This window comes from Salmo trutta, chromosome 36 (assembly GCF_901001165.1).
Source record: "Salmo trutta chromosome 36, fSalTru1.1, whole genome shotgun sequence".
Classification (NCBI taxonomy): Eukaryota; Metazoa; Chordata; class Actinopteri; order Salmoniformes; family Salmonidae; genus Salmo; species Salmo trutta.
The window spans coordinates 16,115,858-16,133,661 of NC_042992.1; the positions used below are offsets into that span (position 1 = coordinate 16,115,858).

The 17,804-nt window shown below is 44.4% G+C and overlaps 1 protein-coding gene across 1 annotated transcript in view; it reads right to left on the reverse strand.

Annotated features, from left to right (window-relative positions):
• Nucleotides 1-11,864: 11,864 nt before the first annotated feature.
• The window catches only part of LOC115175425 (engulfment and cell motility protein 1), a 189,574-nt gene continuing 183,634 nt past the window's right edge, over nt 11,865-17,804 (reverse strand). Inside the window, exons 18-20 of the mRNA XM_029734654.1 lie at nt 17,211-17,293; nt 13,593-13,670; nt 11,865-13,411 (exon numbers count right to left, since the gene is read on the reverse strand). Coding sequence (XP_029590514.1) covers nt 13,211-13,411; nt 13,593-13,670; nt 17,211-17,293 — 362 coding nt within the window. The 3' untranslated portion in view covers nt 11,865-13,210. The remainder of the gene's footprint in view (nt 13,412-13,592; nt 13,671-17,210; nt 17,294-17,804) is intronic.

Sequence of the window (17,804 nt, forward strand, 5' to 3'; positions counted from 1 at the left end):
ACCACCACACATTGACTAACCACCACACATGGTCTAACCACCACACATGGTCTAACCACCACACATGGTCTAACCACCACACATGATTGCAGAGAGAGAGAGATGAGACTGCTAACCCACCACCAGGGCTGCAGAGAGAGAGGAGAGACTGCTAACCCACCACCAGGGCTGCAGAGAGAGAGAGATGAGATTGCTAACACACCACCAGGGCTGCAGAGAGAGATGAGACTGCTAACCCATCACCAGGGCTGCAGAGAGAGAGAGAGATGAGACTGCTAACCCACCACCAGGGCTGCAGAGAGAGAGAGAGAGATGAGACTGCTAACCCATCACCAGGGCTGCAGAGAGAGGAGACTGCTAACCCACCACCAGGGCTGCAGAGAGAGAGAGATGAGACTGCTAACCCATCACCAGGGCTGCAGAGAGAGAGATGAGACTGCTAACCCATCACCAGGGCTGCAGAGAGAGAGGAGAGACTGCTAACCCACCACCAGGGCTGCAGAGAGAGAGAGAGGAGACTGCTAACCCACCACCAGGGCTGCAGAGAGCGAGAGAGAGAGATGAGACTGCTAACCCATCACCAGGGCTGCAGAGAGAGAGAGAGAGAGGAGAGACTGCTAACCCACCACCAGGGCTGCAGAGAGAGAGAGATGAGACTGCTAACCCACCACCAGGGCTGCAGAGAGAGAGAGATGAGACTGCTAACCCACCACCAGGGCTGCAGAGAGAGAGAGAGATGAGACTTAACCCACCACCAGGGCTGCAGAGAGAGATGAGACTGCTAACCCACCGCCAGGGCTGCAGAGAGAGAGAGATGAGACTGCTAACCCACCACCAGGGCTGCAGAGAGAGAGATGAGACTGCTAACCCACCACCAGGGCTGCAGAGAGAGAGGAGAGACTGCTAACCCACCACCAGGGCTGCAGAGAGAGAGAGAGAGAGGAGAGACTGCTAACCCACCACCAGGGCTGCAGAGAGAGAGAGAGATGAGACTGCTAACCCACCACCAGGGCTGCAGAGAGAGAGATGAGACTGCTAACCCATCACCAGGGCTGCAGAGAGAGAGAGAGAGAGAGGAGAGACTGCTAACCCACCACCAGGGCTGGAGAGAGAGAGAGAGAGAGAGAGACGGCTAACCCATCACAGAGCTGTAGAGAGAGAGAGAGAGACTGCTAACCCATCACAGAGCTGTAGAGAGAGAGAGAGGAGAGACTGCTAACCCACCACCAGGGCTGCAGAGAGAGAGAGAGGAGAGACTGCTAACCCACCACCAGGGCTGCAGAGAGAGAGAGAGGAGAGACTGCTAACCCACCACCAGGGCTGCAGAGAGAGAGAGAGAGAGATGAGACTGCTAACCCACCACCAGGGCTGCAGAGAGAGAGAGATGAGACTGCTAACCCATCACCAGGGCTGCAGAGAGAGAGAGAGGAGAGACTGCTAACCCACCACCAGGGCTGCAGAGAGAGAGAGATGAGACTGCTAACCCACCACCAGGGCTGCAGAGAGAGAGAGAGATGAGACTGCTAACCCACCACCAGGGCTGCAGAGAAAGAGATGAGACTGCTAACCCACCACCAGGGCTGCAGAGAGAGAGAGAGAGAGAGGAGACTGCTAACCCACCACCAGGGCTGCAGAGAGAGAGAGAGGAGACTGCTAACCCACCACCAGGGCTGCAGAGAGAGAGAGAGGAGACTGCTAACCCACCACCAGGGCTGCAGAGAGAGAGAGATGAGACTGCTAACCCACCACCAGGGCTGCAGAGAGAGAGAGAGGAGACTGCTAACCCATCACAGAGCTGTAGAGAGAGAGAGATGAGACTGCTAACCCACCACCAGGGCTGCAGAGAGAGAGAGAGGAGAGACTGCTAACCCACTACCAGGGCTGCAAAGAGAGAGAGAGGAGACTGCTAACCCATCACAGAGCTGCAGAGAGAGAGAGATGAGACTGCTAACCCATCACAGAGCTGCAGAGAGAGAGAGATGAGACTGCTAACCCACCACCAGGGCTGCAGAGAGAGCGTTGACTGCTAATCCACACAGAGAGAGAGAGAGACAGACAGACAGACAGACAGACAGACAGACGTGCTGAAGAGCTGCCTGAGATAGATCACCTGGCCTTTTTTGTTCTTTGTGACACGGATGTATAAATGGATGCACTGGCGTAGTACCCCCCCGCCCACAAAGCAGGGGGGCCCATGAACTTTGGGGACCCCCTTGAGGTCTTGCCCCCCAGATAGCATATGTGACCGACCTAGACCTATTCGGTCTTGTATAGCAACATTTTAAATTGTGTTTTTTTACATTGGATAAAAGTAGAGACTTAGAGCAACAAAACGGTATATCATACACTGCATTTGAGGAACAATGGGAAAGTAATTATACTTGAAAGTTCATAAACTTGTAACCCCACTTTTGTGAAAATGTTTTGGTCCACCTACTGGAGAGCTCTTCTTTGTCTACACCCATTCAACATCCTCTTAAGCCTGAACCCCACCCATCTCTTTAAGGATTCACATGTGAGGCTATGTGCTAAACAGAGTGAGGAAGGAAGGTAGCGTAGTAAACAACCAAAGGTTTCAAGACTAAAAGTGGTGAAACTAGTAACCTACTATAAGGGAAAAACTCCAGGTAAAAATACACTTATCTAGTCCTTGGCCTATATCCTAATCTGACTTTGGTGCAGGTCATGTTGTTCTTCACATTACCGTCTCTGGTAAACACACACTCATTTAGCAGTTTTAAAGCTAATTTCCTGTAATTAAAAAAATGTGAATTGCGGTTTTCGACGTGAACACGTCATAAACCATGATATTTTGTTTAATTACAGGAACTTAGATTTAAAACAGCTAAATTCTCAGTTTTGTGGAAAAATGTGTAGAATAGCAGGAAATTAACTCTAAAACGGCAACATTTTCCCTCAGCCTCATGGCAAAATAGCATGAGATTAGCTATAAAACTGCAAATATTTCTCCTCTGCCCTATGGCAACAAAAAAACACACCCCTCTCTAAAAAAAAGGGTCCCTGTGACACTGAATGTAGACTGTTCTGTCCCGTGATGGTGGTGCATTCTGGTTCAAATGAGAACAGAGAAATAGATGTACCCACAAGGCCACTGGGCGGCTTTGTGTGTCCAAATCAATCTTTGTTCATTCTATCCTCCCGACTGTACACAGCTACGGACTAAGACAACATCTGTGGCCAAGGCCATAGAAATTCTCCCTCCGTCCCGCTCCCCCTCACATAGGACACAATTCAGTCAGATGGAAGAGAACAAACAGAAGGGCGAACGACAGCTTTAAAAATTGGTTAATTTAGCTAAATATACCCTGTGATCCAAAAACACAGTGCCCAGGGCGATGTTGTTCGTTTGTCACACGAAGCCTCCTCCTCCTCCCCACAGAGCCAATCTTTTTCAAAGTAATCCCAAAAGCAGGCTTTGTTTTTCAATAAAGTGCCTGGTCTATTTCCCAGCATCAATAAGCAACACTCATTGAATTAGTTCCTGAGGAATACAACAAACTGAGTACAAAACAACAAACCCGTGTGACATGACTGCTGGGAAAAGGCGGAGAAGCGATTCCAGAATAGCACAGACACAGACAGACACACAGACACACAGACACACACAGACAGACAGACAGACAGACAGACAGACAGACAGACAGACAGACAGACAGACAGACAGACAGACAGACAGACAGACAGACAGACAGACAGACAGACAGACAGACAGACAGACAGACAGACAGACAGACAGACAGACAGACAGACAGACAGACAGACAGACAGACAGACAGACAGACAGACAGACAGACAGACAGACAGACAGACAGACAGACAGACAGACAGACAGACAGACAGACAGACAGACAGAGCCTGAGACTATTTTAAAATTGTTACCTTTGTGACAGGCATATTCCCTGACACACTGAAGAAATACGGTGTGACAGGTTCAAAATGTCTCCCAGGCAGACAATCAAACAGGCTATAAATAAAGAGAAGACGTCTTCGCCTGAGACTCCTTTGAAGCTTTGAAGACGAGAACACAACGTTGGTGTGCGTGTGTGATCAGGTTAGAATGGCTTGAGATTCTAACAAAAGAATCTGAGTGGTAAGACACTTCTTGAGACGTTGAGTTGGTTGTTTGAGTGAGCTTTATATGTAGGCCTAAACTGTTAAAGCTGCAATGTGTCACTTTTTGGGTAATCCAACCATATTCACATAGAAATATGAGTTAGAGCTATCATTCCCATTGAAAGCAAGTCTTAAGAAATTATAGATCTGTTCTATGTGCTCTATTTCTATGCTTCCCGTGCTGAAGTTTCATTTTTGCATCTTCTACTTTTGGTTTTGTGCACCAGCTTCAAACAACTGAAAATACAATGTTTTTGGTTATGGAAAATATGTAACAGTGATTCTCTACACTATACTTGGTTGTTTTGTTACAAACTGAAATGAGGCGAACTATTAGAATTTCAGCAACCAGGAAATGGCAGAGTGATTTTTGCATCTTTAATATTATACCCCAATTGACCAATGCTAAGAAGAAGACCAGGAATATTTCAACCAATGTCTTCAATAGACGTCTTGGCACCCACACACCAGACTATGTACAACATTTAGCCACAGACTCAGGTCCTATGCACAAATGGACTTTTGAACTTATTTTAGTATTCCCAACAATCATGTTATTTATTGTAAGGACAGAATGGCATCCCTCCAGGTAGATCATTTGAGATGGATAATTAGGAAATAAATAACACTGAGGGTGTAGATCAAATGAAGTTCTGAGTAATTTCTCTGTATCCTGATTCTCTTAAAGATAAGCTTCCTCTCTCTGGCCCTGTTAATTGTGCTGCCCTACGGCCACAGAGATTGGGATCGGTACATCCATTTTTTGACTTGATTGATTTGATTTTGAGTCATTGATTTTGAATATCATTGTATTGATAACACTGTATAGCTTCAGAATCTAGGTTGTTGAGTTACTGTTTAAAAAAGTGCGCTATAGAGGAGTGTATTCATTAGTACACACCAGAGGGAAAACGTTTTGCAACGAAAGCATTTCTTATTGGACAAATTCAGGGTAGTCTCTCCCTGTTTCGACCTGTTTACTTCCATTTGGTTCCTAGCGAAGACACTCCAATTTCTGTTACAAACCATAACTGAGAAAATGTTCCACATTACTCCAAGATTGGTGCCCTCAAGCAAAATAGTGATTGGAGGGAGAGCTAAGAATGGAGCCATGGTATCAACATCAATAACAAATAATCTCTCCAATCAGAAGATAGAATTCATCAAATGTGTTAAGAAGTAAATCATTTCAAAGTGAACATACACTCTGAGGTAGAAAAACTCAATTAGAAACAATGGCAGTCGAAGAAGAAAAGTATTGTGGAACTTGGGCCCAAAGGCGCCCCTACTTTAATGTTTCCAGATTTGTCAAATGACTAAAGTAGACTGGCAGTTAGTCAATAAAGCCCAGGGGATGGCAGAGTAGTATTAAATAGAAATTACAGGCAGTAGAAATGTGTTTTCCAGGGTTTGGTTGTTTTTGGCCATTCTGGGCACCTCTCTCTGCCTGTCAGAGTGTGCCCCAATAATATCTCCTTCTTCTTGAAGGGCGCACTTGTTCACTTCCCTTCATGGATTTGAAAGGAAATTACTGGCAAATGAAAACTCCCTCTCACCTGTGCCAACAATAGTCCAGTATTTGTACATTTCTGGGATGTAATGAAAGAGTGTACACTTCAGGAGGCAGGATAGATAATTGGGACGTACCCTAGGTGTAGTGAGAGAGGTTAGTGAGCGTGCTACAGAGAAAAGTGTCTCCCATCACATCAGTGCCCCCCTTAATCAGATTTGATTAGTTTTGCCTGCTTTAAGGGGAGAGTAGCTGACCCCCGCTGTGCTGAGCCCTTTAGCAGCTTTCACACACAGCACGACCGCTCACAACTTCAGACGAGATGAGCAAAGGCTTCACTCACAGGTGAGGCCAGGGTGCACTCACAACATCTCCTTTCAGTGTCTGGGGATAAGTGTGTTTTACTACTAATTTGGCATGTCATAGATTTCTGATCGCTCAATTTTGAGTTTTTGAACAACTATTTTTGCTGCACTTCAGACTATGACACTGAGTAGGGATTTGTGCCTTCTGGCAATTTGTAAGGTACAGATTAAATGCATTGTATTGTGTATTAGTAACCTTTGACACTTGGTGAAACAAATATTGTTTTATAAGATCATTATTGCAACTTCACTGAAAAGCAATAACATCCTGGGAGAGCCATGACCTGCCTGAGCTCCTGAGGCAAAGCATAGAGAGAGCGCGAGAGAGAAAGAATTTACAAACAGAGCAAACTAGAATGCTATTTGGCCCTAAACACAGAGTACACAGTGGCAGAATACCTGACCACTGTGACTGACCCAAAATTAAGGAAAGCTTTGACAATGTACAGACTCAGTGAGCATTGCTATTGAGAAAGGCCGCCGAAGGCAGACCTGGCTCTCAAGAGAAGACAGGCTATGTGGACACTGCCCACAAAACGAGGTGGAAACTGAGCTGCACTATCTAACCTGTTGCCACAAGAAAAGGGCAACCAGTGAAGAACAAACACCATTGTAAATACAACGTATATTTATTTGTATTTATTTTCCCCTTTTGCACTTTAACTATTTGCACATCATTACAACACTGTATATAGACATAATTGCATTTATTATTTTGGAACTTTTGTGAGTGTAATGTTTACTGTTCATTTTTTTAATCGTTTATTTCACTTTTGTTTACTATCTATTTCACTTGCTTTGGCAATGTAAACATATGTTTCCCATGCCAATAAATCCCCTTAAATTGAAATTCAGAGAGAACGAGAGAGAACATAGCAAGATGGCGCCGACAGAGATGGACGCCTCGCTTCAGGTCATTAGTTATTAGTTTTTTTATGTATTATTTTATGTATTATCTCTTACACTGTTAGCCCAGGAAATCTCAAGTGTTATTACATACAGCCGAGAAGAACTATTGGATATCAGAGCAACGACAACTTACCAACATTATGACCAGGAATACGTCTTTCCTGAAGTGGATCCTTTGTTCGGACCACCATCCAGGACATGGGATCTAATCCCAGAGGCCGACTCAAAACAACGTGGTCGCCGCAGGAGAGGCAGACGAGGCGGCCTACTGGTCAGACTCAGAAGACGAGCACACCATCCACCGCTCTCGAGCATATTACTCGCCAATGTCCAATCTCAAGATAACAAGGTGGACAAAATTAGGGCACGAGTTGCCTTCCAGGGAGACATCAGAGATTGTAACATTCTCTGTTTCACGGAAACATGGCTCTCTCGGGATATGTTGTCAGAGGCGGTACAGCCACCAGGTTTCTTCATGCATCGCGCAGACAGAAACAAACATATCTCTTGTAAGAAGAAGGGCGGGATGTATGCCTTATGATTAACGACTCATGGTGTGATCACAACAACATACAGGAACTTAAGTCCTTTTGTCCACCTGACCTAGAATTCCTTACAATCAAATGCCGACTGCATTATCGTCCAAGAGAATTCTCTTCGATTATAGTCACAGCCGTGTATACCCCCCCCCCCCCCCCCCCCCCCCGGGGATTTTAACAAAGCTAACCTGAGAACGAGACTTTCTAAATTCTATCAGCATATCAAATGCGCAACACGGGCTGCTAGCATTCTGGATCATTGCTACTCTATCTTCCGCGATGCATACAAGGCCCTCCCCCGCCCTGCCTTCGGCAAATCTGACCATGACTCCATTTTGTTGCTCCCAGCCTATAGACAGAAACTAAAACAGGAAACGCCCATGCTCAGGTCAATACAAAGCTGGTCTGACCAATCGGATTCCACGCTTCAGGATTGCTTCAATCACGTGAACTGGGATATGTTCCGGATAGCCTCAGACAACAACATTGATGTATACGCTGACTCGGTGAGTGAGTTTATTAGCAAGTGCATCAGAGATGTCGTACCCACTGTGACTATTAAAACATCTCCTAACCAGAAACCGTGGATTGATGGCAGCATTTGCGTAAAACTGAAAGCGCGATCCACCACTTTTAATCATGGCAAGGCGACTGGAAACATGACCGAATATAAACAGTGCAGCTATTCCCTCCCCAAGGCAATCAAACAAGCAAAGCGTCGGTATAGAGACAAAGTAGAGTCGCAATTCAACTGCTCAAACACAAGACCTATGTGGCAGGGTCTACAGTCAATCACGGATTACAAAAAGAAAACCAGCCCCATCGCGGACATCGATGTCTTGCTCCCAGACAATTTAAACAACTTCTTTCATCGCTTTGAGGACAATAGAGTGCCACTGACACCAAAGCCTGTGGGCTCTCCTTCACCATGGCCAACGTTAGTAAAACATTTAAACGTGTTAACCCTTGCAAGGCTGCCGGCCCAGACGTCATCCCTAGCCGCGTCCTCAGAGCATGCGCAGACAAGCTGGCTGGTGTGTTTACGGACATATTCAATCAATCCCTATCCCAGTCTGTTGTCCCCACATGTTTCACCCCAGGTGGTGAAGGTAGGTAACAACATCTCCACCCCGCTGATCCTCAACACTGGGGCCCCACAAGGGTGCATTCTCAGCCCTCTCCTGTACTCCCTCTCCTGTACTCCCAAAACAAAGGAGATGATCGTGGACTTCAGGAAACAGCAGAGGGAGCACCCCCCCATCCACATCGACGGGACAGTAGTGGAGAAGGTGGAAAGTTAAGTTCCTCGGCGTACACATCACGGACAAACTGAAATGGTCCACCCACACAGACAGCGTGGTGAAGAAGGCACAACAGTGCCTCTTCAACCTCAGGAGGCTGAAGAAATTCGGCTTGTCACCCAAAACACTCACAAACTTTTACAGATGCACAATTGAGAGCATCCTGTCGGGCTGTATCACCGCCTGGTACGGCAACTGCACCGCCCTCAACCACAAGGCTCTCCAGAGGGTGGTGCGGTCTGCACAACGCATCACCGAGGGCAACCTACCTGCCCTCCAGGACACCTACAGCACCCGATGTCACAGGAAGGCCAAAAAGATCATCAAGGACAACAACCACCCGAGCCACTGCTTGTTCACCCTGCTATCATCCAGAAGGCAGGGTCAGTACAGGTGCATCAAAGCTGGGACTGAGAGACAGAAAAACAGCTTCTATCTCAAGGCCATCAGACTGTTAAACAGCCATCACTAGCATAGAGAAGCTGCTGTCAACATACAGACTCAAATCTCTGGACACTAATAAATGGACTTAATAAAAGGTATCACTAATCACCTTAAATAACACTACTTTAATAATGTTTACATATCCTACATTACTCATCTCATATGTATATACCGCTCTATACCATCTACTGCATCTTGCCTATGCCGCACGGCCATTGTTCATCCATATGTTTATATGTACATATTCTTATTCATCCCTTACATTTGTGTGTATAAGGTAGTTGTTGTGAATTTGTTATATTACTTGTTAGATATTACTGCATGGTCGGAACTAGAAGCACAAGCATTTCGCTACACTCGCATTAACATCTGCTAACCATGTGTATGTGACCAATACAATTTGATTTGATCGATAGCGAGTGAGACGGAGAAAAAACAACAGAATGAGAGAGAACGAGGGAGGGTGGCACAGGAGGAAGAGGTGGGAGGGAGGAAGGCACTCTGTCCCTCTATTATCCACATATTACCAGAAGCACATCAGAGCCATCAGCCACTGTGACTAATCCACTTAACAGCCCAACAGGCCTGATCAGGCCAGCACCACAGTACAGGGACAAATGGAGTGTATTCCGGGTTGACCTGCTGCTTAAATATAAACTGTGTGTGTGTGTGTGTGTGTGTGTGTGAGAGAGAGAGAGAGATGTTGAATGCTGACACAAATACCAAACTATATGAAAATGACCAGGGAAATCATCTCCCATTAACAAATGAACAGTCTTCCCTCAGGAGTCTATGGACAGAATGGAACATTGTCCAGACAGATGCCATTGGGTTGAGCCACAGAGTGGTAAATGGCCTGAGATTCCCCCACAGAGGAGCGAGTGTGAGAAACCAGGGTGTCACTGCCGCTCATCTCACGCTCTCTTTCCGTCTCGCTCTCGTCTGTGGAAGAACTCTGATCCAAGAGACTGCCACGTACAGTACATAGAGAAGTCTCACCAATTCTTCAAAATCGACTGTATAGAAAGCCATATCAACAATAAATGTTGCAGTATGGGTATCTTGTGTGACAGGAGATTTGGTGGCATGGACCAAATATATTATAACCAGCTCATACTATACTGAACAAAAATACAAACGCAACATGTAAAGTGTTGGTTCCATGTTTAATAAGCTGAAATAAAAGATCCCAGAAATGTTCCAAACTCACAAAAAGCTTACTTCTCTTAATTTTTTTTCACAAATTTGTTTACATCCCTGTTAGTTAGCATTTATCCTTTGCCAAGATAATCCATCCACCTGACAGGTGTGGCATATCAAGAAGGTGATTAAACAGCATGATCATTACACAGGTGCACCTTGTGCTGGGGACAATACAAGGCAACTCTAAAATGTGCAGTTGTCACACAACACAATGCCACAGATGTCTCAAGTTTTGAGGGAGCGTGCAATTGGTGTGCTGACTGCAGGAATGTTCACCAGAGTTGTTGCCAGATAATTGAATGTTCATTTCTCTGTATTAAGCCGCCTCCAACGTTGTTTTAGAGAATTTGGCAGTACGTCTAACCGGCCTCACAACCGCAGACCACATGTAACCACGCCAGCCCAGGACCTCCACATCTGGCTTCTTCACCTGCGGGATGGTCTGACACGAGCCACCCGGACAGCTGATGAAGATGTGGGTTTGCACAATTGAAGAATATTTGCACAAATTGTCAGAAACCGTCTCAGGGAAGCTCATCTGCATACTCGTCAACCTCAACAGGGTCTTTACCTGACTACAGTTCGATGTCATAACCGACTTTAGTGGGCAAATGCTCACCTTCGATGGCCCCTGGCACGCTGGAGAAGTGTGCTCTTCACTGATTAATCCCAGTTTCAACTCTACCTGGCTGGCGTTGTGTGAGCCGAGCGGTTTGCTGATGTCAACGTTGTGAACAGAGTGCCCCATGGTGGCGGTGGGGTTATGGTATGGGCAGGAATAAGCTACAGACAATGAACACAATTGCATTTTATCGATGGCAATTGGAATGCAGAGATCCTGAGGCCCATTGTTGTGCCATTCATCCGCCGCCATCACCTCATGTTTCAGCACTAAAATGCACAGCCCCATGCCGCAAGGATCTGTTCACAATTCCTGGAAGCTTAAAATGTGTCCCAGTTATTCCACGGCCTGCATACTCACTAGACATGTCACCCACTGAGATCGTTTGGGATGCTCTGGGTCACAGTAGTGTACGACAGCGTGTTCCAGTTCCCAACTTTTTTTTTTAAGGTATCTGTGACCAACAGATGCATATTTATAGTCCCAGTCATGTGAAATTCATAGATTAGGGCATAATTTATTTATTTCAATTGACTGATTTCTTTATATGAACATTTTTTTATTTTTTTAAACATTTTTGTCATTTAGCAGACGCTCTTATCCAGAGCGACTTACAGTAGTGAATGCATACATTTCATACATTTTTTTCCTAATTTTTTTCCCGTACTGGTCCCCCGTGGGAATCGAACCCACAACCCTGGCGTTGCAAACACCATGCTCTACCAACTGAGCCACACGGGACCTGTACTATAACTCAGTAAAAGTTTAGATATTGTAGCATGTTGTGTTTATATTTTTGTTCAGTGTAGATAAAGACATGGACAATGCAACAAGAGGTCAGTTTCCTTAAATCTTTAATGTAAACAGCAGGTTGAGGGGCTTTCAGACCTAGAGATGAACATCTGAAGGTATTAAATAGGGAAAATAATAAATCATATTAAAAATGTTGACTCATGATTCGCTTTTAATTTACATTTCCATGAACCTCCAAATTGACGGCCACATAGTTCTTGAAAACAAACAGAGAATAACTTCCCTTTACTAAAAACGCAAACATCCCCAATACTGACTACATGGCAGCATCACAAATATCACTAAATTACACCATTTGTCGCTCAATATTGCTTTGAAATATTACAGCAGTCGTAATCGAGCCTGATCGAACGGTATCAAGTTGGAGGAAAGAGAGATGTGTATGTCTGAGCAAGCATGTATTACAGTTGTGTTTGTTTGGGTATACAGCATGGTCAAAGCAGCCGTGATATAGGATAGAAGACTTCAGGAACTTCAGAGGCAGTTTCCCGTATTGTATAACAGTGTTGTAACAGTCTACACAGTATGTGAAGTATGCAGAAAGATACCTGGTAGAAAAGTGTTAATACACACTTCATAATCTGAAATAAACTTGATCCTTTCTTCCTCTCAGGGACATTAGCTGCCACGTAAGTGTGAATAGGAGACCGAGCCTGCTTCTGAAATGGCACCCTATTCCCTATATAGTGCGCTACTTTATTCACTATATAGTGCGCTAAAAGTAGTGCACTATGTAGGAAATAGGGTGCCATTTTGAACACACAGAACGTTGGGGAACTAAAGACTAACGTCCCCAGCACTTCTTTATATTTTTATAAAACGCCACACCTCTTATCCAACAGTCTGTAGAAAATCAACAAAACAAAAAAGGACAACCAAGCGTTTATCAAAGAGAGTTTCTACAACAAACCCCAAGCAAATGGCAGATTCTTCAGTGAAGGAGGAGTGAAGAGTGAGCAGGGTTGAGGTGAGAAGAATACTGTGAAGACATCTTGGAGAGTGATGACCAAACAACAACGTTTAGAGAATGTTGAGAATATTAGAACATCTCTGGTTTAGGACCCAAAGGACCCATATGGATGCTTCCTGGTTTAGTCTCCATGGTGACGTGATGATTCAGTCAGTGGGCCACCTAGTGCCGCAAAGAGTCATTAAGCGCCGCAAACGTATTAAATCGCCCCCTTTAATTCAAAAAGAAAGTTTAGCAAGTATAGCAAGAAGGAAGGAAACTAGTTCAATAGATTCCTTTTTCTGTCACTCATCATTTTCATCGTCATTAGCTTCTTTTTCTTTTTTCCAGTTGTCGTTTTAGGAAAGAGAGAGTTGGTAGGTCCAGTACAGTAGCTAGGGGATTTTGATCGGTTGGTTAGTTAGTTGCAGTCATAAACAAAGTCATAGTTGCTAGGCTCCTTGGGAATTGGGGGAGGGGCCTCTGGAATCTGGATGTTCTCCAGATCGAGGAGGCGGAGCTTCATCTCCATGGAGAGCAGGGTGTCCATGTCTGACTTGGTGAAGTCACTGGTCATCTCCTTCCCCAGGAGGGCGTTCAAACCGTCCGTCCACACACAGTACTGAGGAGAGACAGGAGGGCATGAGTACACACACACACACACACACACACACACACACAACCTTACATCAGTGTATTAACATTAACATGCTGTAGAATGGACAACCTCCAATGACTTCCTCTCAGTCCATCTCTGAAACCTGTCATTGGCTGGGTGACTGTGCCAACTGCTCAGTGCTTACCTCATGCTTGTCCGGAGCGATGAAGTTTAAATACTCGTCTGACTCGTAGAGGACGGAGAAGGCCAGCTCCAGAACCTCCTGTAGCGAGAGGGGGAGAGAGGGAGACATGGAGGGAGGGGAGAATGTGGGAGTGACAGAGTGATAGAGGGAGATAAGGAGGGAGAGAGAGCGGGGAGAAATAGAGGAGGGGAAGGGAGAGAAGGAGAGGAGAGAGAGACAGAAGGAGGGAGTTAAAATGTAGCACTGTCTCTAACATGCTAATGAGCTCCTCTCCACTCCAGTGTGTGCATCCCTCCCACTGTGCCTCTATAACACGTTCTCTCACCAGCCACTCCAACATCCGATGGTTTGGCTGTCATGTGTGTGCCAGCCCCACATGCTGGGTGCCAGGGGACAGGGGACACACCGAGCAGGGGGACAGCTAGGGGACAAACTGGGATGCAAAGGCACTTTGAGACGTACAGTTATCCAACACAGGAGAAAAGTTGCCCCTAGAGTCTAACTTAATCCTTAGAGAGAAAACACACAAAAGCTGACTTTGGATCAGTTTATTGTGTTCTCCATACTGGTCAGAAGTACACAGGGGGACGCAAACAATGAGTCAGTCAGAGGGGGAATGCATAGGGACACCTGAGAACGTCCCACACAGAGAACACTGAAGGAGAGCTGATGTCTCATTTGTTCAAATCTGTTACGGCTCCTTTGAAACAGATGTCTCTCGCTTGTCATTAAATGCCGCAGAACTAATTAAAATTCTGTAGCATATGGCACGCAACCACATAGATGGTGGAAGCGCATTAATCCAGAGCACCTACTGTATGTGTGTCCTAGTACTATGGGACATGTTGTATTTCATTCAACACAATAGGTCAATCCAATAGACTCGACAGACCGATATTTCTGAACTGTACCCTGGCTCTCCATCTCCCAGGCCCAGTATACTGTAGAGGGATTCCGTGTCCCAAATGGTGCCCTGTATAGTGCACTTTTTTGACCACAACCCTATTACCTATATAGTAGACTTTTGACCAAGGCCCATAGGGAATAAGGTGCCATTAGAGACGAATCCTAGGTCTATGGCTGCGCTGCCCGTGACCACAGAGGTTACTTTTTCTGTCTTACAGCTTGACTAATGAATGTTGCTCCGCTCGTGTTCTCATTCAAACAGACCAAACAAGGTCCGGTCATCCATCCAGCCAGCCCACAGAGCTGTAGGCCCATTCTTTCAGACACCAGATTTATCGACAGAGTAATAAAGGTCCAGGCGAGGGAGGAGCGGTGCTCCTTTGTCTTCAAGGCTATATTTACAGGACCTAATCTGTCAATGTCAGCAGAATGTATTGGTTTCTAGTCACTACTGAGACAGAACCTGCGGAGGCTGGCGCTGGGCTTTCGTACCAGCAGACAGGCTGGCAGGACTGAACACAGCTATTTCACCTTGGTTAAGATGTCTATACATAGAAGATAGAGGGATTTGGGTTTAACTAGGCTGGCATGTCAACATCTACTTTGATAGTGGGTTACTATACCTTGATATTGAGTTGGCTATCATGTTATCATATAAGGCACAGATACACTGACATATTTGTATTTCTTTTATTTAACTAGGCAAATCAGTTAAGAACAAATTCTTATTTACAATGACGGCCTATGCCGACCAAACCCTCCCCTAACCCAGACGATGCTGGTCCAATTGTGCACCGCCCAATGGGACTCCCGATCATGGCCGGTTGTGATACAGCCCTGGATCGAACCCGGGTCTGTAGTGACGCCTCTAGCACTGCGATGCAGTGCCTTAGACTGCTGTGCCACTCAGGAGCCCTATACTGTACTGTTATATAAGGCACAGACACACAGACATACAGTGCCGTGAAAAATTATTTGCCCTCTTTCTGATTGTCTCTATTTTTGCATATTTTTTATACTGAATGTTATCAGATCCTCAAACAAAACCTAATATTAGATAAAGGGAACCGGAGTTTACAAATAACAAAAAAAGATATACTTATTTTATTTATTTAATTAACCACGTTATGCAACACCCAATTCCCCTGTGTGAAAAAGTAATTGCACTCAATAACTGGTTCTGTCACCTTTAGCTGCAATGACTGCAACCAAATGCTTCCTGTAGTTGTTGATCAGTCTCTCATATCACTGTAGAAGAATTTTGGCCCACTCTTGCATGCAGAACTGCTTTAACTCAGTAAAATGTGTGGGTTTTCAAGCATGAACTTCTCATTTCAAGTCCTGCCACAACATCTCCATTGGGATTAGGTCTGGACTTTGACTAGGCCATTCCAAAACTTCAAATTTGTTGCTTTTTAACCATTTCATGTAGACTTAATTGTGTGTTTTGGATCATTGTCTTGCTGCATGACCCAGCTGCGCTTGGAAGAGTGGGCCAAAATTCTTCCACAGTGATGTTAGAGACTGATCAACAACTACAGGAAGCATTTGGTTGAAGTCATTGCAGCTAAAGGTGACACAACCAGTTATTGAGTGCAATTACTTTGTCACATAGGGGAATTGGGTGTTGCATAACTTTGTTTATGATATAAATGAAATAAATATGTAATTGTTGTGTTATTTGTTCCCTCAGGTTCCCTTTATCTAATATCAGGTTCTTTATCTAATATCAGGTTCTTTATCTAATATCAGGTTTTGGTTGAAGATCTGCTAAAATTCAGTATCAAAAATATGCAAAAGTAGAGAAAATTAGAAAGGGGCAAATACTTTTTCACAGCACTGTAAACTGTACTGTTATATAAGGTACACATACACAGACAGATACTGTTATATAAGGTACACATACACAGACAGATACTGTTATATAAGGTACACATACACAGACAGATACTGTTATATAAGGTACACATACACAGACAGATACTGTTATATAAGGTACACATACACAGACAGATACTGTTATATAAGGCACACAAACACAGACAGATACTGTGATATAAGACAAGCATACACAGACAGATACTGTGATATAAGACAAACATACACACCGACAGATACTGTGATATAAGACAAACATACACACAGACAGATACTGTGATATAAGACAAACATACACACAGACAGATACTGTTATATAAGGCACACAGACACAGACAGATACTGTGATATAAGACAAACATACACCGACAGATACTGTGATATAAGACAAACATACACCGACAGATACTGTGATATAAGACAAACATACACACAGACAGATACTGTTATATAAGGCACACAGACACAGACAGATACTGTTATATAAGACAAACATACACACAGACAGATACTGTGATATAAGACAAACATACACACAGACAGATACTGTTATATAAGGCACACAGACACAGACAGATACTGTGATATAAGACAAACATACACACAGACAGATACTGTGATATAAGACAAACATACACACAGACAGATACTGTGATATAAGACAAACATACACACAGACAGATACTGTGATATAAGACAAACATACACACAGACAGATACTGTGATATAAGACAAACATACACCGACAGATACTGTGATATAAGACAAACATACACCGACAGATACTGGGATATAAGACAAACATACACCGACAGATACTGTACGCACACTCACCTTGTTCTGCTTCAGAGCTCCCTTCTCCTTCATGTGAGGACAGTCCTTACCAGTGACCACCGCTTTGATATCGGCCACAGGCACTACGGGAAGAGGAAGAGAGGAGCGTCAACATCAAGAATAACGTCCTCTCATAATCATCCGTTAGATTTAGTGTCAACTGCTATTCTGTTGACATGCTACATTAACTACTAACAACGTCAGTAGCAACCATCTTCGTCAGGCACCCTGGCAGTAAACTATTATTTTGCAAGTTGCACTTAGCTAAAAAAAAGAAAAAAAGAAAACTGAGTCCGTTTAAAAAACATTTATTTCACCTTTATTTAACCAGGTAGGCTAGTTGAGAACAAGTTCTCATTTACAACTGCGACCTGGCCAAGATAAAGCAAAGCAGCGCGACACAAACAACAACACAGAGTTACACATGGAATAAACAAGCGTACAGTCAATAACATAATAGAAAAAAAAGAAAGTCTATATACAGTGTGTGCAAATGGCATGAGGAGGTAAGACAATAAATAGGCCATAGTAGTGAAGTAATTACAATTTAGCAAATTAACACTGGAGTCATAGATGAGCAGATGGTGATGTGCA